This window comes from Chlorocebus sabaeus, chromosome 8 (genome assembly GCF_047675955.1).
Source record: "Chlorocebus sabaeus isolate Y175 chromosome 8, mChlSab1.0.hap1, whole genome shotgun sequence".
Lineage (NCBI taxonomy): Eukaryota > Metazoa > Chordata > Mammalia > Primates > Cercopithecidae > Chlorocebus > Chlorocebus sabaeus.
This window is the reverse complement of record NC_132911.1, coordinates 78,973,363-78,997,131: the sequence shown is the minus strand read 5'-3', so window position 1 is coordinate 78,997,131 and position 23,769 is coordinate 78,973,363. Positions and strand designations below refer to the sequence as shown.

The following is a 23,769-nucleotide window of genomic DNA, read 5'->3' as shown; positions in this document are numbered from 1 at the left end:
TGTCTATCAATAAATTATTTTCACTAGCTATAGTACTTTATGTTTGTGTTGACATCACATTTTAATGTGGAAAAAAATCATTTTCATCAAAAATAAAATTACAAATTGTTGGAATGCTCACTCAACAATACTGATACACCATTTGTAGAGTCCACGGACGTAAAAATCATTGAGATAATTGTGCTCTTGGGTAAAGAGATGAGTATTACCATTCACAAAGAGCTTATCTTTTAAAGAATATAATCAAACACAAATTAAATAATTTAAATGGCCAAATTAAAAGGATATCGTATTAGCATTTATTTCTTACAAGGAGAATCACAGGAAAATTCCTGGAGGATTTCACATTTACTTAAGTGCCAAAGGATCAATAGTATATGACAGATGAATAGTTTCCTCAAACTAAATAACAAAAGTTATGATAATAATAGAAAATGGCATCCACGACCACGTGTTTATTATTCCTTTAAGTACATTACACATAATGTGTCAATTAATTCGTAGAGCAATCTCAAGGAGATATTATTTGTTCCATTTTACAGGTAAGGTAAATTGAAGCTAAATAAATTACCCGAGGCCACGCCTTGTGTCAAAGATAGGTAAACAATATGAACAAGACTATGAAAGTTCTCAAATGTTTTTACAAGGGTGTTCGGTTTTTCTTAAGCAATGGAAACTCACGGAAGAGTTAATTTCGAGGGTTCTGGAGCTGGGAAATACGAATGCATTAAAAAGGAATGGAAAAAGACACAAAGAAGAGGCTTCAGCTGAAGACATTACAACAGTAAGGGGAATTGATGATGGAGATTTAAACTAAGAGCAAATAGAAGAAAATCTTATACTGACAGAACTGATGGGGCGTCCCTGTTGTGGGAGGGGCAGTAAGGACCAGAAAAAGAGTCTATGTAAAGTCACACTATTTAAGAAGGTGGTAATGTATCCTTTCAAAAAATGTTCCCATAAAAATCTGCTTTTAAGTTTTGCAATCTTTAATGTATACATCATTGTTTTAATTACCAGTATTTGGAACCACTTAGCTATAAGCCAATACTTATTAAATGATCCAAAATGTTGATGTCTTTATAATTTGCACTCCAGAAGTGATTTATGTGAGCCCTTCTTCTTTCACTTTTGTATTATCCGCTCTCTTGCTTTCCTTGATCACTGCATGGTATTTATCTCTTTTATTCCTCCTAAGCTCCTAATCATTTACCTTCTAAAAGTATTTGAAGTATTTATTGTCCTGTTAATTCTTTTATAATCACTTTGTACCTTTCAGATTTTTTCCTACTTTATAAATTCATCTCTCTTTATTCAAAATCTCCCTTGCTATGTCTCTAAATATATGTTTCTCTTTCACATGCAAATACTGAAATAATTAGGTCAATTTTGTAGACATCTGGTATTAAGTATGTTATCGATACTAACGTCAATAAACCAAATTTAGAAGACTTACAATAATTTTGTTCATTTATCTTAAAGTGATTTCTAAATCAAAATAAGCATGCAAAAGGAACTGAAAATAAAATTTGAAACATGATTAATTTTAATATGTTTATGTGAAATAGTAAATCCACCAGCAGAAAAAAAAAAGTTACCAATACTAACATTTTACAGATTTTAGTATCAAAGCACAATACATTTTTCATAGAAACAAATATATCACCATTATAGGCACCATGATATGGCAATATTTATACACAAGGTCATTTACCATTAAAAAAAAAAATCAGTGGCAATGGTGATGTAATACATTAGTTCATCTTTGTTCAACTTTTTGCTATTATACTTCCTGCCCTGCAGGAGTATTTGCCAGGATACAAAAGAAAATATGTGACCTTAATTTTAACAGTACATAGAAAGCTCTGGCTGCCCATGCTTAACCCTACATTTACTATATGATCACTAGGAATGTTTTCATACCACTACTCTAACTTTATTACATTTATTTTTAAGGCCACTCCCAAGGAATCAAACATTTTAATAGATTCATTTGGATATTAAAGGATTATTTTATATAAAATAAGAAGTGCAATATCAGAACTTAATATTCTATATGCCTAAATTAACAGAAGAAAAAAAACCTTAGTTATTAAGTGGAAAATTATTTGAGATTATTTGGAGTTGATAATGGCATAGCATTGAACTGGGGAAAATGTGATAAAGTTTCTTTCAGTTTTATAGTCGATAGTTTTTAAATGTACTAGGTGATTTTCTGAGGGCCATTCACATTCAATGTTTAGATTCATTTTATTAGTGGCATATACAAAGCACCATATAATATATGAAATGTAGAACAATCATGACTATGTAATTAACTGTAGAAATAACTGCTAAGAAAATATAGCAATATTTAACACAGGATTTCTAAAACCATTATATTTTCATTACTTTTCCCAAAGCTAATGTCCCATGTTTTATTTTATAGACTTTGTTTATCAAGATTTATATGTATTTGGCACTTTTGGGAGCTGAAAATAGTTGATGTACTCTGTACAGTAATGTTACAGTTTTATACAAAATTCAGAAATACTGCATTTGGAATAGTCTTTACAATCCTCTTCCAAGTATTCCATTTCACACAACAGCAAATACTCTGAATGCCTTTCCTCCTGGAGGATTCTGTAAACTGCAAAAGAAAAAAAAAATACACAAAGTATATTGTTATCTCTATACATAATCCTTCTTATAAATCATGCTTTCTTATGACAGTCAAGAAAGCAGCTCTACGAATCCAGATGGTCAACTTTCTTAGGCTACTATAATTTATAGTTATTGGAAAGCCTGAACGAAAGAGCTTAACTCTTGGTTCCATGCTGGGCTGCAAGTACTAACAACATTTAAGATGTGTAATGGTAATAATAGTAGTCTCTACAGAACTTCATAGATTCTACATCATGTTTCCCTATATTATTTCCCTTCATTCTCATAAAGCAGAGTTTGGCAGCTGTTATTCCATTTTAATGGGGAATACTGAGATTCAGATTTACAACTGATATGCATGGTTACAAGCTAAAAATACAGCTGATACTTAGGCAATACTCTAGAGCACTAGCTTATTATCATTGCCCACTAGTTTATCATCATTGCCCAAGTCTGACAAAATTTAAATTACATTGCTATCATACCAATTAATACTCTTAACATCTATAATTTCAAGAAAAATATTAGTAAGGATATTTAATGGTCAAATCTGAAAGGACCTAAGAATATCTTCACTGAAATGAAAAAATACACACACACAGACACACACAGACACACACACACACACAGACACACACACATACACACACACACACAGAGCATTCAATCTCATTTTGAAAGTACTTTTAAATAGAAGTTAAAAGTAATGCAGACTCATAAATTTTACTCTTTACTAAATTGTTTATATTTATTTAGCAACATAAATCAAGGTATGTTTTGTTTAAAAGTCTAAAAGTTAAAACAGATTGGTAGTACCATTAATCATTATTTATTCAAATCAACTGTAAGCTTTTGAAGCTTTTACATAAAGTTTTATTTCCTTAATAATTACAAAAAACTTTTGGAGATCAATAAAATAAATGCTAAGAAAGAGAAAGTGAAATATCTTTTATATATTTATTCGTACAAGAAAAAAGGGAGAGAATTTTTGAGTGAGCAAAAATAAGGGTATCACAAGGGTGCACACACAACATATACACACATGTGCATGCATGCATGCCAGGTTTTTCATGCAAGTAGATGGCCAATCCAAATATTTTATTTATGAAAAACAGACTGACTGAGTGCCTCAGGAAGTGAATGTGTTTGCTGTGTTTCCTTTTTGTACACAGTTAAATACTGGAATAACACATATCTCTGAGCCTACGGACTGAATCTAAGCTTTGAGATTTACAAGTTATATGAACTTGGGCACATCATTTAACCCCTCGGAGTCTCAGTTAACATATATATACATATGTATATGTGTATATGTATGTATATGTGTATATATAAAATGTATGTGTATATATATACATTCACACATACACAGAAACACACATATATACATAAATATGCATATGCACCCTCACACATATATACAGTCACACACATATGCATATACACACTTATATACACATACTCATATATACAGACACACACACACATATACATACACACACACGCACACACACATACATACATACATATATATCTCTCTCTCTCTCTCTCCGGGTATAGACCTCACATTTCAAGGATGTTGAAGCTGAGCTAACATACTTAGAGTGCTCAGGAGCATCTAACATCTGGAATATTCATAGTAGGTACTCAAAAATAATTATTATACCATTTTATTAGGATATCACCTATCATTTTATGGTTTTAAAATAAATCTAAGAATTACGAGGCATGAATAAAACCGTATCACTCAGTTTAGCTTATAAAGTTGCATATCCAATTTTATAACTCAAAGATCCATTTTATATATTATTCTGCTTAAAGAGGACATCAGCAGGTTGTAGAGATGTCACTTTCTCAACACTCACCTCTTGATATAGTCTAATATGAAAACAGATAATGCAGATTTGTATTTTTGAGAGGATGACACCCAGATGGTTACATGGAAGCTAATCTAGATACCTCGCATGACACATCCTTTGGTGTACATATGTGTGCTCTCCATTGGAAATTTTGAAGAACCCAGGAAATACCTAAAAGTTAGGGATTTTTCTATATACAAATAAATAGGACTTTTAATATTACTTTTATAAGTAACAATGATTTAAAAAATCACCATTGCTTCATTTATTTTAATATTTAGTGATACCCGATAAAGTGAGTTACAAGAATTTTCTCACATCACCAAAATACATGACACTAGTGGGTGGGTTAAATAATATGAAAAATGACCTGAAAGAGTTCATTTATATCACACTAGGCATCCAACTTCAAATCAATTAGAGAGTTTGGTTCTAGGGAAAATCAGACATTGTTTTCGTCAAATACTTTGTCAGATAACTGGATTAGAGAAATATGCTGTGCCTTGCTCACCTAGAAAGAATTAAATATAAAAACCAATCTAGAAAATCCAAAAGAGGATGAAAGAAAGTTCCTAATTATAAGATCAATTAACAAAAGAGTAGTTCTGACTTGTAATCCGATTTTCATGTTGATTTTTATAAGCCTGCAGGAGACAGGCACCTCTGGTACTACAGCTTCTCCCATCCCTGGAAGGCTGACTGGTACACAAGTGTGCAAAGGAACACATTGACTCTGCCACTTAACTTTGAAAAAAATTAAAAATGTTAAAGTGGGTCAACTGTGCAGCAATCATGAATAGAGTGATAGATGGTATGTAAAATTATACATACATATGTTTTGTTTTTACCTTTCTGAGAAGATTCCATTCTGAAAAGAAGCAATGTAGGTCTTTCTTTTGTCCACAGGCATTACATCAACATAACCACCGTGATTTCGAACCACTCCAGCATGTACTGCTGCTCTGCAGATACTGGACAGCTGAGAAGGCAAGGAAACAAACAAACTGCCATTATTGGAAATTCCTGTTGGACTTGTCCAGCCTATTCTTCCGTTATTAATAGACTGAAGTCGCTGACATCCTGATGTCATGGATAGCCAGTGAACAGCTACAGGATGAGGTTTTGTGCATAAAGGAGTGTTTGAAATGTCACAAAGTCAAAGCCAATTCGGAGCAAGGCTGAAGGCCAACCTTAAGGGTGATGCAATGGTAAGACCCCTCCCCAGTCTAATCTAGCAAACACCTGTTCGGTCCAAACAGTAGGCTTTAGAGTATCAAAGCAATAAAAAGCAAATAAGCTTCTTTTATCTCATCTAGCGCCTGTTTGTCATTCTTCAGTTTTAGCCTTTGTTCTATACTGGGCTCACTCTGACTAAATGCTCACAGGTTAGATTATTCATCCCTCAGGTATGTTCACTTTTGCCTAATACAAACTCCACCATAGTTCTGCATATGACTATGGCCCTTGTTCCAAAATACAAGAAATGGGGTAGTTTTTTTCTTAGTAAATAATGTAATCTACACAGATAAACTTTGCCTAATAACCCTAAAAAGAAAAAAATGAAGAATCATCATAGCTTCTACCTAGATTTGTAATGCCTGTCAATTTAGTTTGAATGGTCTGACATGAAATACTAGGAAAGTCCTCTGATTACATTGTACTAGTCATATAATCTGAACTGAATGGGATTTCTATGGAGAAGAAAATTATTGTTTCAGTTCCAGTACTTTCAAATTTTTAAAACTACTGAATTCTAAAAGTCAGATCATTTCTTTTGGCCCATTAAAATCTTCAATTTTAACATTTGCTTTAGTCCAAATGTTTTACCAAACTTTGTCAACAACTAAGTACAATCCAAGGAAATCCGACCAAAGAAAATATTTTAACTGTTTCAGTATAAAGCAATCCATGTCAAATGCCCATGGGTCTTTTCTGATTCCATTGGTGTGTTCTTTTATCTCTATGCACATGTGAGTGATTTAATATGCTTTTTTAAGTTCGCATAAGCATGTATATCTTACATGACCTTGCTTTATTACTGTGCTGTGAACTCTAGAGCATCAGTCAGTATTTATTAGATCAGAGTCTGAATGCCAAGCTGTTTAATCCTTTCCATGCTTTTGCTGTATCACAAAATACCATGTATCTAAAACCTCCATCCTTACTCAAAGGCATTTTCTTCAACATTTAAAGTCCCACTGAATTACATTTGCATCCAATATGGTTCCTAACAGATGGAATTAAAAATAATTCTGTGCACATTTCAGTATTTGTTCTGTTAAAAGAGTATTAATCAGCATTTTTCCCAAGGCAACAAAAGTGCTTAGATACAACGTTTACTAAGTCCAAGTACTTAATATGTTTTGAGGCTATTGTATTGCCTGCAATTGTGCATTCAGCAGGCATCCCTATTTGAGTTCAAAGGTCAGAAGACATTTTCTTTTCATACTCAGACTTCATAAACTCTAATATGTGATGAAAAGAATTATTTATCTGTAAAAATAGAATTTTTAATGAATGCAGAAATATATAATAAACTATAAATAAAAGTTCAAATAAACAGAATGTACAAGGTCTAACTATAAATGGAAGGAAAGAAAGAGAAAGGAAGGAGGGAGGGAAGGAGGGAAGGAGGGAGAGAGTCTGGCTGATTGGTTCTCACATTTTCATACTTTATTTGGAGAGATAATGTATTTTGTCGGGCCAGGGAAGACTGGCAATTAATGATTGGATCTCTGATTTCATACTTGCCATTTGACAGTAATCTTTGTATTTCCAACTTACTCTTCAAACGACCTATATGATACACACATTACACACCCATTTCACTGAGGGTAGAAAGATAAAATGATCTTAAGATATGAGTTCTAACAAAACCTTAACTCTAACAAATAGATGGCTTTAAGGGTATAGAAGTATACAGGATATTTTGAAAGATTTTCACTAGACATGACTAAAATTAAAAGTTCTCCTGCTTAAAGGGAAAATCTGAAAAGTATAATTGCTTTGGAAATCTCTGTTGAGTTCAGATATGCACATTCCTATATATTTGTTAATCTACTTGTTTCAACAAATATTTATGTGCAAGGTACTTGGTTAATATCTGACGTAACTATGTGCTCTAAGCTCTGTTCAGGCAGGACGTGCCTGTCTTGTTCACGGCTTGGCAGACATCAAATTTGTGATCAAAAAACAATGAATGAATAACCCAGCTGCTGCCCTTGAGAAACTTACAAACTAATAAAAGAGATAGGGTAATAATCATAATATCAAATTCAACAGGCTAAGTGCCAAAAGGAGAAAATAAAGTGATAGGGGTTGAAATAGGGGCAACTTCATACTTGGGTTGGAAGGTCCAGCAACACACCCTCACAGAGAAAGTGGCAATAATTTAGGTTTTGAAGAATGACCACAATTTTGACACAAAATTTTCAAAAATATTGCATTTCAACAGAGGCAAGAATATAAGCACAAATGTGAAGACTAGCATGTTCAAGATACCAGCAGGACATTTCAGTGGCACATAAGACTAGTTCAAATCTGGAGCTTGAGAGAGACTCAGAATTGGAGAATAACTGCAAAGGTAAAGCTGAACTGAAAAAAATCTGGACCTAAGAAAGCTCACCAAGAGAAATAGGTGGTAATATACATATTCAGTCCTCTTTATATGATCAAATTCCCTTAATATTCTATTGAGTATGTGCATAAGACATTTCCTAAATTTGCATTTGTAACTCTCTGGCTTAGAAATCTGTAATGGTTTCTAAGTGTTTGCCTCATAAAATGTAAACTCATCAGTGTGCGCTTTCAGACTTTGTCCACACACTGATGTAAGCTGGGTTCCTCTCTCTCTCAGACTAACTTGGTTGAAGGCCCTTTTCGTTCCGATTTTCAGCAGATCAGAAACAAAGCTATCTGCTAGACTGATGTGCAGCTCATTTACTCTTAACTCCATTACTTTGTAAATGTCACTTATCCCACTAGAACATGTTCCCTGATCCTCTTTACCAATGGACACTAAAAACCTAGCTCAACAAGCACTTAACAGGCCTGGCACCTTGGAAGGCCAAGGCAAGAGGACTGCTTGAGGCCACACCAGCCTGGGCAACACAGTGAGACCCCATCTCTACAACAACAGAAAAAGAGCCAGGCATGGTGTCATGTGTTTGTTCTTCCAGCTACTTGGGAGGCTGAGGCAGGAGGATCACTTGAGCCCAAGTTTGAGGTTAAACTGAGATATGACCATGCCACTGCACTCCAGCCTGGGCCATCACAGCTCACATTCCTTGTCCAACCCCACTAAAGTCATCTCTTAAAACATCCCCTCAATTAGTTCTCTTTTGCATATATTTTAATGTAGCATCTCTATGACTCTATGCTACATTTTAAATGGTCGTTTGGCAGTGAAGATATTGTTTAGACTTTTGACAAAATCTTAATTATCCAGTTTAGACTTCAAATACGAAAGAATCAAAAGAAAAACAAAACACATTTTCCTTCCCAACAATGACTATAGACTATTTCATTATGTGTCTTATATAAAACATATGGGGAGAATGTGAAGAAAAGTTTTGTCAAATAATTATACACTCATATCTTACATATGGATATTAATTTTTTGGTGATATGGATGTTTGACTCTTCTGAGAATGCCTATTAACAAAGTCTGTTTCTTTGCTCTGTATATAAATGTACATATATACATTTAAATGTGGCTATACATTTATATATATACATGAATGTTGAAAGCTGTATAAATTAGGATACTTACATCGGAATAAACTCGAGTTCCAATTACACGAGCATAGTGTGGATTTGCTTGCATACAGTTACGAGGACAGTATACTCTGAAAAAAATAATATATATATTAAGTAAGCTGGTTACTTAAGTCTTTCTCATTAGTAAAACCACAGATATGTATACACAAAGTAAGCTCAAATTCTAAACCCTACTCATTGTTTTCTCCTGAAATAGGTCAATTGTACAAGCCCAGGCAGTAGACACAATTGCTTCTGTTTATCTATTTCTATCTTTTGGCACAAATGTGATTTTAAAAAAAGTAGGAAGCTGTCTAATGTGGGGATTTCGAGTCAAAAGAAACATCAGAAAGCATCTCTATGTATCTGAGAAGTTGGTACTCATTATATCTGTAGAATTTAGTAAACCAATAACTTGAAAATCTGAATCATTGTCTGCCTCATATATCTCATAGTTTCTCTTCTTTATATTCACATCTTTGGAATCTCATTCAGTTTCATGGTTTTAATTATCATCTTTAAATGGCTGATTTCCAAATTTACATTTCCAGTTGGGACCTCTCTTAATTCCAAACATGAATATCCTACTGCTTGTTCAACATCTCCACTTAGTCATAATAAACATCTCAAGCTTACCATGTATGAAACCAAATTCCTAATCTCCTTCTCTAGTTCCCAAATCTGTTCTTTCTGTAGGCTTCCCATTGCAATAAATGGCACCTCCATGATTCCAAGTGCTCAGGCCAGAAACCTTTCTGTCTTCAATCCCTCTCTTAATCTCACACCTTATATTCAACCCATCAGCAATTTCTATTGGCTGTACATTAAAACATATTCAAGATCAGAGCATCCCCAAGCACCTCAATCATGGTAACTCTGGGCTCTATCATCAACTCTCTAACATACTGCAATAGGCTCTTCTAGGCTTCTTCTATGGTCTCCCTGCTTCCAATTTGGCCCTCTTCAATCTGTTTTTCATACTTATATTAAAACATACAAGTCCAGCCAGGTGCGGTAGCTCATGCCTGTAATCCCAGCACTCTGGGAGGCCGAGGTGGGTGGATTGCCTGAGGTCAGGAGTTCGTGACCAGTCTGGCCAACATGGTGAAACCCCGTCTCTACTAAAAATACAAAAATTAGCCGGGCATGGTGCTGGGTGCCTGCAATCCCACTACTCGGGAGGCTGAGGCAGGAGAATTGCTGGAACCTGGGAGGCAGAGGTTGCAGTGAGCTGAGATCGTGCCACTGCACTTCAGCCTGGGCAACACAGCAAGACTCCGTCTCAAAACAAAACGAAACAACAACAAAAAATGTACAATTTCAAACACATCATTCCTCTGCTCTAAATATTCCAGTGGCTTCCATCACATTCAGAGTAAATGACAAGAGCCTCAGGAAGGTCAATAAGCCCTGCATCTTCTATCCTCACTGCCTTTCCAACTTTTTATCTTACTCCTTTCCCACTTTCTCACCCTGCTCCAGTCACACTGGCCTAATGGTTATTCCTCAAATGCACACAATAGCCTTCTGCCTTAGAGCCTTTGCATTTATCTTCCTCTCTGCATGGAATGCTCTTCCTCTAGAAATCCTACTGCCTTACTGACATCTGGTTGGCTTAGCCCACTTAAAAGACATTTCCCAACACTTTTTTTGTTGTTGTTAGGCTCTAATACAATATGACCAAAAGCTTTTTACTTAAACAAAGTATCCAATTGTCAATATTTAATCAATCACATGATGTTTTAAAAAATCTACTCCCAAAGTTCAAGAAACTGTCAAATGGCACTTCACTTTTAATCAAGTGGCTCGTCTGCATTCACACACACACACACACACACCCATCACTAAAAGGAAATACAAACTAAAACTGGAAAAAACACAATTTTAAGTAGTAAATGAGACTCTCAACATAATTATGTGATAATCATTGGTGGATGATAGCATCAACAATTTTCCTGAAAGTATTCTAAATATACTTCAGTTGAAACTACCCTTGCCAGTTGAAGCAGATCTTCCTTAAGATAGCTTTTAAGAAATAGTTATAGTTCTTATTTCTAAAATTTGTATAACACTGTATACTCTAGAGTGTATATACTTCACATAACATGGAAACCAGAACCATTTAAATATAAGTAATAAATGCACCTGAGTTTCTATAACTTTGACTTAAAGGATTGATTGTTGTAAAAGATGCTGTCTGGGGTTTCTGCAGGAGGAAGGGTGTCCCCTTTGACTGGAAACTGATCTTACTGTATTTGAGAACTACTAGGCGTTCACTGCCATCCTTATGGTTGTAAAATCACTTGCTCTGCATGCTCTGCAAACTCTATCTTGCCCATATTCAGCTGTTGGTTTCCGGAATGCCAAAGACAATAATCCAAGTTGAGTTAGTTTCTACTCAGATAAGTTCAGGTAAAACAAAGATTGGGGGAAGTTTTTGCTTGTTTGTATTCCAATCTGTTTTTAATAGCTTGTTAAGTACTACTGAGAAGGTAGGTACTGGTCCAGTAAATGGTTTTTTTTTTTTTTTTCACCCACAATTTGTTGGTAAACTTTGAATGAAAATGCTGATATACTTTAATATCTACTTTAACATCTTGAGCATTCAATAAATTTTAAAGATCTAATTGTTTATAGATATATATAAAACTGGATGTTTCTTATAATTTTTATAAGATATTAAGTAATAATTACTACAGAGTAACCAAATGGTTACTAAATAATAGTTTAAGATAGAGTTTATTTTGAATTGTTCTACCAGACATGGAAACTTTCAAGGACATGACTTGCAGGTAAATCTTGTTTCTTCAAGGTTTTCTTGAGCTAATTTAATTTATTTATTGGCATTTTTTCTCCATAATAGACTATGGCTCAGCCTACTTAAGTGATATGAAATTCTAAAAGAAATGTACCAACTACATGGTTCCCTAAAAGTTATAACCTGTCATATACATAATATCATAACCTAGTTTATGAAACTATTACGAATTTCATACGAGAAAAACAAAAGACAATTTTGTTTCACTGAAATAAAAAAAAAAGGAGAAGCTTTTCAGACTACTTAACGTCAATATTATGTAAAAATTGTCATTTCTATGGATTTATTATATTGGTAACAGTAAAGGCTAAAATTAAATTTTAAAAATTTATATCATTTTCCCTATTTCGATGTTTTGCTTTCTGAAACAAGCCAAGAAATAGGGAGGTTGTTTATTAATGCTTTACTTGATTTATCCCTTCTGCAACAATGTTGATATAGTTTGTTTTGTAGTTATAAAATTACCATTTATTGAGCATCTGCTATTGAGAGCCTTATGTTAGAATGATGGACAGAGACGATCCTTATTATTTGGTCCTCATAAACCTAGTCACATGGCTGACATAAGGCTAGGCATACTATTGGTACTTAGTAGGTATTTAATAAATATTTATACATTTAAATTCTAAAGTTCCTGGGTTTTCCCCACATATTATGATGCTAAAATTTACCAGCTTCACCTAGCAATACATCTTTACTTTTTTCTTTAAAACTGCAATTTGTAAATGTAGGGGTCTTGAGAAATCTGAAAAAAAATATTTCTACAAAATTGTCTAAGACTACACAGCAAATAATGATTTAATCAAATATGTGGGCCTTATAAGAGCATAATTGGTCAAGCTCTAGTAACAGCAGATTGTATTTTTATCACAAAAATATTCAGCATTGGTGAACAAATGGCAAAAAGTATATGATGCACTTCACCCAGTAAGAGGTTCTCAAATTATCCTGCATACTTGGTAATCTGCGGATTTCAGCAAACACAAGCTGAGGATTTCTAAAATTCTCAATTAGAATGCACCAAGTTAGCTGACCAAAAACATTATAACAGCAGTCCTGCATTAGTAGAGACAAATGATTTGAAAAGAAACAGGCTATGTGTATGTGAGGAAGTCTATTGTTTATATCACATCTGTAACTTGGAAACTGATAGAAAATGAAGTACTCTGTTATATGAAGATCACAGTCTTCTGTTATAAAGATTCCCTTATGTACCTTGTGAACAGCCAGTCCCATTCTTTAAGTGAAATGTTGCTTTCATTTTAAAAGGGTAAGTAATGATGTTTTTCCAAAGTAGATAAACTTTTCCATAAAAATTAAGCTCTTCAAATTTTTAGGTATGTTGTCACATTATAATTATATCTTGAAATCTCATTACTAGTTTTTAGAAGTAGTGTGGATATTTGCATTAATGGAAACAGTGCAGATAGAACTAAGACTGGATATATGGAGACACAATTTATTTTTCCTATCTACTGATTATGGATTAAACCATAATACTTCTAACAGTTTTCATCTTAGCTTGGCCAAGATAAATAAAGCTTTTTTCATGATTTTATAGTACATAAATTCCATTATAATTCTGTAAAAGAGAATATACAAAAAAATGAAAGGCAAAGATTGGCTTTTTAACTTACCAAATGCAATCAGATTGATCTAATTTAAAAAACTAGATAATAATGTTAAAAATATGAGTTATGCCACTTTAGTTTCTGTTGTAAGAAACTGTTATGCACTGAATGATTTTGTCCCTTTAAAGTTCATATGTTGAAGTCTCAATCCCCAATTTGACTGAACTTGGAGACACATGGCCTTTATGAAGGTAATTAATGTTAAATGAGTTCATAAGGGGGGTCCTCATCCAATAGGATTAGTGTCCTTATAAGAAGAGATGTAAGAGAGAGAGCTCTCTTTCTTCCTCCACCATGTGAGGACACAGAGAAGGTGGCCATCTGTAGACCAGGAAGAGAGCCCTCATCAGGAACCAGCCAGCACATTGATCTTGAACTTCTCAACCTCCAGAACTGTGAGAAACAAATTTCTATTGTTTACACCACCCAGTCAATGTTATTTTGTTACAGCAGCCAGAGCAGACTAATAAAGGACTCTTTGCAGCACAGATGAATATACAGATTACATGCATAAACCCTGATATTATGAAATAGCAGAGAATACTTTTGCACTGGGAGAAAGTACACTCCACCTGCCTGGAGTGCATGTAGTTTATGATGTTCCATTGCTCCCTCCGGCTTAGCAGTTCAAGATTATACATCTTTTGAATCCCAGAGACACTAGAATTTCAGGCAAAAACAGTTATTGCAGGGCCAAAGTTCCCTATGTGTACACTGGTTTACCTTGGGCAATGTGAAGCAGGCTTATGAAATGGACAGAGCTGTTCCACAGTTGTTTCACAAGTCACAGCCTGAACTGAAGAATTAAAACACAAAACAATGAGTGAATCCTTTGAAAGCAATAACGTATTACTTAGTACTAAGAAAATAAGATGAAGAATGTGCTAACCTGTTACTTTAGAGACTGTGAAGGAATTAGCAGACTGATATTTGCTGAAGGTAAAAATACAGAAATGTTCATTATTTTCACACAGTCATCATAAGCAGCAGCATCATTTCTGGAATCTTTCAAGTCTATGAACACTTAATTTTCTTTTTAAACACTTATTACACTAGACAAGTAGCAATGTAAGAATACATCATCAGTTTTATGCTAAATCCATATTACCATCAGTTATTAACCAAATCAATACCATTCTTAAGGTGATCTCTTTTCATTATTAATCTCAAAAACTTATAGATAATAGCATAAAGCTATATCTATTTTGATTCCTATCAAAATTAAAACCCTCAAATACTAATTTCCTGCCTCCACAAGACCGAACTATTTATTCTTTCACAACAGGAAATACAAGACAATGCTATTAAAAGACTACAAAAAATAAGTACCGAAGGGAGTGTACATTATTCCTTTTCTATTCCCCCTAGTATCTAGCAAAATGTCCACAGTAAAATGAATTAACTTCTCCTCTTTACGTGCATTATTAAAATGCTGAAATATAAGATCAGGCACACAATTACACATCAATATTTTAATTGGTTGATGTATATCCAAATTTTTAGAAAAACATCTATTGCAAAAGGTAAGGCTATTTTAACGTGGTTCACTCTCTGAATACATTAGCTCAGAACTGAAGGTGTAAAATTTCAACAACTCTCTATTTCTGTCAGCTTCAAATACAGTATTTAATATTCCTCATCTATAATGTGTCCAAAAGAAATAACATTCTCTGAGGCATAAAATATACAACCTATTAAATATAGCCTTCAAGTTTCAAGAGAATTTCTGTAATAGAGATAATTAAAAATTAAGAGGAAAAAAAGTAAATAACAGGATAAATGTCCTTTAATGGAACACCCACTGCTTGGCTACTAAAGCTAATAACTACTATTTATTACTTATTGAAAGTAATTAATAAATGTTTGCCAAGTGAACAGGTTAATTCATGAATATTTCTATAGAACTTTTGGCCAAGTGTGGTGGCTCACGCCTGTAATCCTGGCACTATGAGAGGCTGAGGCTGACGGATCACTTGAAGTCAGGAGTTTGAGACCAGCCTGGCCAACCTGGTGAAACCCCATCTCTACTAAAAATAACAATTAGTTGGACATGGTGGTGAGTGCCTGTAGTCCCAGCTGCTTGGGAGGCTGAGGCAGGAAAAGTTGAACTTGTGAGACTCTGTCTTAACAACAACAACAACAAAAATTGCTAAAAAGAGTTATCACTAACAGCTAAAAACCACCGATCAAGCCTTTGAATAAGACTGTATAAGCTGGGTGCGTGGGCTCACGCCTGTAATCCTAGCACTTTGGGAGGCCGAGGCGGGTGGATCAACTGCAGTCAGGAGTTCAAGACCAGCCTGGCCAACATGGTGAAACCCTGTCTCTACTAAAAATACAAAAATTAGCCGGGTATGGTGGTGCGTGCCTGTAATCCCAGCTACTCGGGAGGCTGAGGCAGGAGAATCACTTGAGCCCGGCAGGTGGAGGTTGCAGTGACCAGAGATCATGCCACTGCACTCCAGTCTGGGTGACAGAGTGAGACCCTGTCTCAAAAAGCAAAAAAACAAAACAAACAAATGAAAAACAATAAAAAAAAGACTACATAGGAGATCATTCCACAAATTTTTAAGAGTTCCTAATAGTTTTTTATAGTTATTAATTCTAACTTAACCCCACTGTGAAGATATCATGCAACTGTATTGAACAAAAGAGACAATGTCAAATTTCCTAAGAAAAGGCATTCTGTATGAAGTTCAGTAATGTTTACTGTTTTACTTAGAGGAAAAAGACACTAAAAAGGTATTTCAAAAGCCCCCATTTTTCTACTTTCTATATAGTACATATAAAAATGCACAGTGTTTTGGAATAAGGTATTTGGTACACCTCATAGGAGAAACATTAATAAAATTAAATGCTTTTATATTGAGATACTTTTAAATGGACAAAAGAACGATGACATAGCATAACACATATTTAGAGAACTTTTCAAAATGCTCTTTTCTGTAATGTAATTTATCTTATCAACGAAGTTAATGTTACATGAAATAAGCCATTTTCCCTAAATAGGACAAGAAGAACATACAAATTAATTACCCTTCTCAGGGTATTTTCTGTCAAGCTAAAAAATATATTGCTTTACATTGAGAATTAACTGTAAATTTACACATTTTTAATGCAACTCAAAAATTTGGAGTTTTAGCATGCCCATTACAAGCAAAAGGGTTCAACTTTGTCCTTAGATGCTTTATCTTCTTTTTGTCTAATAAAACTACAAGCTAAATGAGCCTTGAAAATTACCAAATTATTTCTTCTTAAATTATTCTATGCTTTGCTCTTAAAAAATGTGTTAGTTCATTGCTACAATTTAAAATTATCTGGTCCAAAAGATTATTTGTGTACTTACCCAATTGTCTGAATACCATTTCTATTAGACTTGATGAAATAATGTTTTCTTCCTTGTCTAGTGATATCTACCCAACCGCCATCATTGTCTATTATACCATAATGAATTGCAGCTCTACAAATGCTGGATTGCTTGGAAAAGAGTAGGAGATAAAAGGATGTTAAAAATATAAGAGTTCTGCATAAGTTCAAACTATTTACCATTTATATGATTTTAAATTAAATATTTCTGAGCAAAATATACTTATGTAAGTTATTTTGCACAATAAAAATAAAATATTATATGGAAGGACCCTATCCTCAAATAATTACATTTATAATACTTACCATTTCATAATGTACACTGCCAATAACTTTAGCTTTACTATCCACACAGCCAGCAGGACATTCGTACCTAAATAAAAGTAATTGGGCACAAAATTTAGTTTGAATGTCAGTACAAAATAAAAATATTTATTATATTCAGTCAATTAATTTTCAAAATAATAACAAATATTACCTATTGCAGGTTGTTCCTTTGCACTGATCTCTTAATCTTACTTCACAAGAAACAATTTGGGCTATAAAGAAAAAAATACCAAAATAACTCATATAATATAAAAGCAGTTGTAATTCATTATATATAGCCTAATGACAAAATTTTTGCCATTCTATAAATGTTCAAATTAATAAAATCTTGATGGACACACCATTTAGGTACCTAAGAAATTTTATAAGTAATATAGAGGTCTTACACATTTGCTGTGTGCTTATGACTTCATTTCTGCTACTATCATCTGATCTTGTCTGGACATGGGTGTCATGGACTTGTGACTGCTGGCGTTCTATTTCATTTGTTTCCTCTTCTCGAGGGGTATAATACCCATCTGACCCTTCTGTTAGAGAAAGCAGATTTAGGAAATATTAACCCTATTTTACAAGTGCACAAATTATCAAATAATAATATACTTTGATACTCCCGTTAACATTGAGAACTAGAAAAATCAGTATTTTTTTTTTTTTGCACAGGATTTGGCTTCAGGTGGTGATCTTAGGTACCGCATTGGAGTAAGTGAAATACACACATAAGCCTTTTAAGTCCTTGATTCATTTATGTTAATGTTTGACTAATATTCAATGAAGCCTCTTCTAAACTTTGCTTATATTTCAACATATCATTGTTTGACTTTCATAATGATACCATGAAATCTACACAGTGATCTAATAAGGTCATGGCTTAGCAAAATCAAATTTGATTTCAATTAAAATCATATTCTTAATATTTTCAGGAGGATCACATTTAGACTTCTCCCAAATGGAAATGTGGCCTAAAGAAGGATTGACATGCCCTTTTTATATATGACAATATCCATCTCCATAGCAAGTTTTTTTCCTTTAGAAGAAAATTCAATGTGCAGAAATTTAAACTTGACTATGGAGAATAATTTCAAACTTTGAATTTAATGTCTTTTTTTCCAGATTGGCCTTTATCAAAGGCTTGACAATGGCACATTTTGGAGAGGCGTATGATTTTGATGAATGCCCAAGAACTCAGAACCTAAAAAAAAAGTGGGAAGTCACAGGAAAGTCAGCTTTAAGTAAAAGATAATGGTCACTGGGGAAGAGGCAGGTAGGTTGGAGGTTTGGACATAGAGAATATGAAAAACACCCACACAAGGAAAAAATGCTGCAAATACTTCCAGGAATTTTTAAATGGCTTATACAACACAGGGATATATATGGGCACTTCTCTACACATTTTAGTTAATGCATCATTAAGGGAAAAAAAAGAGACACGTGTCATTATGAGCACTGAAAAAGCGCTGTAATTGTTCAAATATCATATTATACTCAGTCTACATCATTCTTCCTTTAGTCATCATTAAGAATAAAAGTACAAGGCAGTAAAAAACGTTCACTTGAATGCACAAGTGCGTGACTTTTCACAAAGCTTTGTCATAACAGTTTATCTTTATGTGTTATAAACAGGACACCATATTTACTATTTAAGACATCAAATGCATTTGAGAGTACTACTCAATGTACTACTCAAGTAATATAAAACTAGTTTTACAGTTTTATATAACTATTATACTTTTCTTATTTTAGCATGACAAATTGAATAGTGTGCAGTGAGAAGTGAAAAATCAATATAATTCATTGAGCATGGTTCAGTAAGATACACAAAGGGGTATTTTGTTAAAAATGTTTAAAGTGCTAAAAATAAATTGCGTTAAATTGCTAAATCCTTTAAAAAAAGATGACAGTTATGGAAATAACTCTAGTCAACCATACATCAAGATGATTTTTAAGAATATAAATATACTTGTCATTCTGGGGTTATTTCAAAGTAGAATCAGAAAGTTACTTGAAATAATCGTGGAACTTTAAAAATTTCATGTTAGTATAACAAACTTCTTATTAATATAAATATTTGTAAAAGATTTCTTCAAAATATTTGAAATAGAGTTCTAGAGACTTCGTGTAATCATTAAGTGTACTTCTGGCTTTTTTAAACATAAGTAATGCAGGAGCTGGATTAAAGTATAAATCAACATGAATACTACAACACAATAGCACTTACCTTTGTAGCACAGATTTTCTCTACAGCCCCCTCCAAAACTAGGTGGGCAAGCAGAACAGGGCCGCCCATGTTTGTAAGGGGCGTGGCCCCACCAGTTTCCCCTTTAAGAGATGATACGCTCTATTAAAAAGTAGTCTAACGGCATAATTTATAAAATATTGTGAAACATCACTATATATGAACATTCTAAGTAATTCTTTTGGTGTATAGATTTAACACATTTATATAATTTATTACAGAGCCCTTTTGGTTACTAGGTTTAAATATAAATTACTGCCTCATTTTGAAAATTTCTCAAGTAAATTAAAACATATATTGTTAAAAATTACAAAATCAAACTTTTGCAGAAAGCCAAACTCTGCCATGGAATATTCACTATATTCCATTTGTTTTAATAAAAACCCATTATTAAACTTGAATTTGACCCTAAATATGATTGTGTCACATTGTTAATATAATCCCTTAAATGGTCTTTACACAGATGAAAATATATTTCTCAATTAATGTATAGTTTTAATCTCTAATAACACTTATTCAATATTTATGGATAGTATAGGTTAGTGAGTAAAACTGAATACATAAAAATATGCTTCCCATATTCACAAAGATTATACATTCATATTTCATATTCCCCTTTATGCATTTATTTTGTGCATTAGGCAACTATAATTGTTGCCATATTAAATAAACAGAATTAAAATAATACACTTCATTCAGTGATACACATGGAAAATGGGCAACAATCAGGAACATAAAGGTATTTTCCTTTTGTTAAGAAAAATGTACATTTGAAATAGTGTTTTGTCTACTCACTTTGGGGAGTAATTGCACACCAGGTAGACAGCTTTGGGCCATATCTGCCCCCAGATGTTCATGTTATTACACAAATTAATGGCACAACCAATTCTGCTACTAGTTGCCCACACCACCTATATTAGAAAAATGAAAGGCTCAGAAAAAGCAGGCTGAAATCAAATAGGACAACACTTCTGAGAGAAAAATGCATACAATTTGAAGGTGAGAAACCAACGTGTATCATTCAAAATGAACTGAGATCAAATCAAAAGGGTTTTTTCCCTGAGTCTTTGAGTAATACCTAGTTCAATTTTAAAAAGAGAGCTGCAGAAAAATAACTGTGTTTGGTTATAATATGCAGGCATTTTCAAATGCAAACTTAGTAAATAATTCAAAAGTTACATCCTCACGAACCTAATGTCATATTAACGTGTCTATGAAGAAACTTTTCTGACAAAGGAACAGAAAATCACATCCTAAACAGCAAACACTGGAGCAAAAATTTACATGTCCAGATTTCTTATACAACATGATCTTTCCATCATGCCACAGGTTATCAGGTAGTTTGATGCTGGTCAGTCTTGTCACATGCAAAAGCATACACAACAATTAATCTGCTTTATATTCACTGATAATAAGTCTGATCAGCAGTGAGCTTTATCTAGTTCAACCTGCCTTTAGTTGTTTGATTTGGAAATTTAGAACATACCAATTATGAACAGGAAATATAAATATATAGATATACATGTTGCACATGTAAATATTGAACGTCATTGGTAAATAAAACTATATTTTTATTCCTTGAGATAAAACTTTGACACTGAAGACGGTAAATTTCTCCCCATATTACTGGGGCCATATTAAAAATGTGTGATATGCAAAATCACTGAAATAATGTCTTTTTAAGTAGATGCTTGGACTTTTGGGTGTGATAATTATTTTCATTGTTTATAGAAATTTGTAAGCCAATTCAACATAATCAATATTCATATAATTTTTTAATAACCATATTAAATGATATAAGAAAGACAAGTTCACTAGCCTAATTTCTTTCATAGTTACATTAACTCAATTTGGGGAATTAAGTATAATACCCCCTAAACATACCTGTGTATAATGTGTACATACAGGACCAGAACACCTGAATGGACAATATGGGTTGCATTCATGTTCATAAGGGTAGCTAAAGTCTTTCACTTCATCATACCATGCTTGTACATGAAACGTCGGGGGCCTATATCTATTAGAAAGAAAACAGTCACAGACGGCAAGCAAAGTTGCAGAAAATACAAAACTAAATATTGCAAAATACATTGGTATAATTTGGTAGAAAGATACTTTGGTGTAAATTATTAAACTTAAATATTTATGCCCATTACATTACTAATAAATTGATGATTTAAAGTCTAAAAAATTGCTGATTGTTCTGGTGTGATATTTATTTTTTGTTACTTGTTTCGTGATGATTTCTCTTTCAAGTCTTTGAAAAACTGCACTGATGAATTAATAAGGATTTCATTTTAAACACTAATGTTTTCAGAAACAAAAAGTTGTGCTTTAAGATACCTTCCCCAGTGTGCTCCCAAATTCTGTCCAATTGATGGAAGCAAGCTTGCAGGTCCATGTTCCCACTGGCAAGATTCAGCCCAGGATTCTGCAGATCTTTCCAGCTCTACATCCCATGTCTACAGTTTAAAACAAAAGCAAAATGTGCACATGTAGCATTTGGACACTTCTTCAGAATATAGCGTTAAGCAGTTCTTACATTTTCTCCTTTCTTTCTTTACAAAGTCAACATCATAGTTTGGATTCTCACCAGACTCAAAAGTCATCTAAATTTTTGTGCTGGCCTCCAAATCAATCTCCATGTCTCCATCTCTTAACCCTCCAAATTGCCCCACACGTGCTTAGAAGTACTTAAGTGAACACGAATATGCTGAAGTGATTCCTCTGTCTAAACACATAAAACAAATCCCCATACACATAAAGTCGAAGGTCCAGGGTCCCATTCTTCCCTATCATAAAGCATACAAGTCCTTGCTCTTGCTGACATTGTTTCCTCTGCCCAAGCACCCTTCTCCCAGTTATTTGTCAGACAGGTCCCTACTCTTCCTTCACAATCCAGCTTTATAAAATACTTTTTCTGTGACATCATATCAATTTCCTTAGATGTAAGCTACCCCTTTGGGACTCTTAAGGCTTTGTTACATTTCTTTGTTTAGCACTTATTACATTGTAATATTAGTATTTGCTTACATATCTATCTCTTTCATGAGACTGTAAATTGAACGGGGCAGTGCTGCTGGTATCCTTGGTCTATTTTCTAGTGTCTATCATCTGGACAAGGTGATTAATAAATGCTTCTTAAATACATGAATAACAAATCTAATTCTCATAAAAATATATACATAAAATTAAATAACTAATTCATTTTTTAAAATAATTTAAAAAGAAATAATTCAAATCACTAAGTTACTTTAGTGAAATGATTACTGAAATAATTTTGCAAGTTCTAGGTTTAGTATTCAACTTATTAATTTGAAAAATATGCAGTATAGTATGTGTGGTGGTAAAAACACCGAGTTAGGTAGACCCGGGTTCAATCTTAGCACTACAATTACAGGACTCTGGGCATGTTATAAAGATGGGAAAACAAATCTGAGAATAGAAACTGAGGACACAACTTAAGTGACAGTGATGAAGCTGGAAAAGAGTAGACAGTGAAATGATGTTTAGGAATTTAAATTCCTACAACTTGATAAATGGCTGGAGTAGGCGGTAAGGGAAAGAAAAGGTGAACACTGACGATACTACCAAACTGGAAGAAAGCAAATAGGGAGAGAGAAATAGATGGTTGTAATAGAAGTGTGTGTCTAGGTATTTCCATGCATATTTCAAGGGTGACGTATGAGGGCACATATGCCAAGGAGAGTAGAACTATACGACTGGGGATCCAGAGGAAAAAATGTGCTCTGAAGATATGAATCGTGAAGTTATTCAACCAGAGATAAATTTATTTGGGAATATGATATAGAATGAGAAGAGGAATAAAAAGAAAATTCTGGGGTTGTCAAAATCTAAAGGGAAAATACTCCAACAAGATAACAAAAGAAGCCAGGCAAGACAGAATAAAAGAGGTTAAAGAAAAACTAATTAATATGAAATTATAGAAATAATGAGAGAGAAAAGATACTTTGGGAGTAGAGAATGGGTAACAAGTTTGAATAACACAGAAAACTAAGATTTCCTAAGTACTAATTCATGACTAAAAGCAACTTCAGATTAATGATGGGTGAAGAAATCAGAACACAGAGCATCAATAAGTGAAGAGAAAGTATGGAAAACAAATGTGAGTTA

The 23,769-nt window shown here is 33.5% G+C and overlaps 1 protein-coding gene across 1 annotated transcript in view; it reads right to left on the bottom strand.

Moving 5' to 3' along the window:
* Positions 1 to 276: 276 nt before the first annotated feature.
* Positions 277 to 23,769, bottom strand: part of CRISPLD1 (cysteine rich secretory protein LCCL domain containing 1) — a 45,958-nt gene continuing 22,465 nt past the window's right edge. The window contains exons 3-15 of the mRNA XM_008000926.3: positions 21,979 to 22,097; positions 21,520 to 21,652; positions 20,431 to 20,546; positions 19,618 to 19,718; positions 17,789 to 17,929; positions 17,554 to 17,614; positions 17,382 to 17,448; positions 17,056 to 17,186; positions 14,599 to 14,642; positions 14,433 to 14,505; positions 9,274 to 9,349; positions 5,351 to 5,481; positions 277 to 2,629 (exon numbers count right to left, since the gene is read on the bottom strand). Of these exons, the coding sequence (XP_007999117.1) occupies positions 2,578 to 2,629; positions 5,351 to 5,481; positions 9,274 to 9,349; positions 14,433 to 14,505; positions 14,599 to 14,642; positions 17,056 to 17,186; positions 17,382 to 17,448; positions 17,554 to 17,614; positions 17,789 to 17,929; positions 19,618 to 19,718; positions 20,431 to 20,546; positions 21,520 to 21,652; positions 21,979 to 22,097 (1,245 nt within the window). The 3' untranslated portion in view covers positions 277 to 2,577. The remainder of the gene's footprint in view (positions 2,630 to 5,350; positions 5,482 to 9,273; positions 9,350 to 14,432; positions 14,506 to 14,598; positions 14,643 to 17,055; positions 17,187 to 17,381; positions 17,449 to 17,553; positions 17,615 to 17,788; positions 17,930 to 19,617; positions 19,719 to 20,430; positions 20,547 to 21,519; positions 21,653 to 21,978; positions 22,098 to 23,769) is intronic.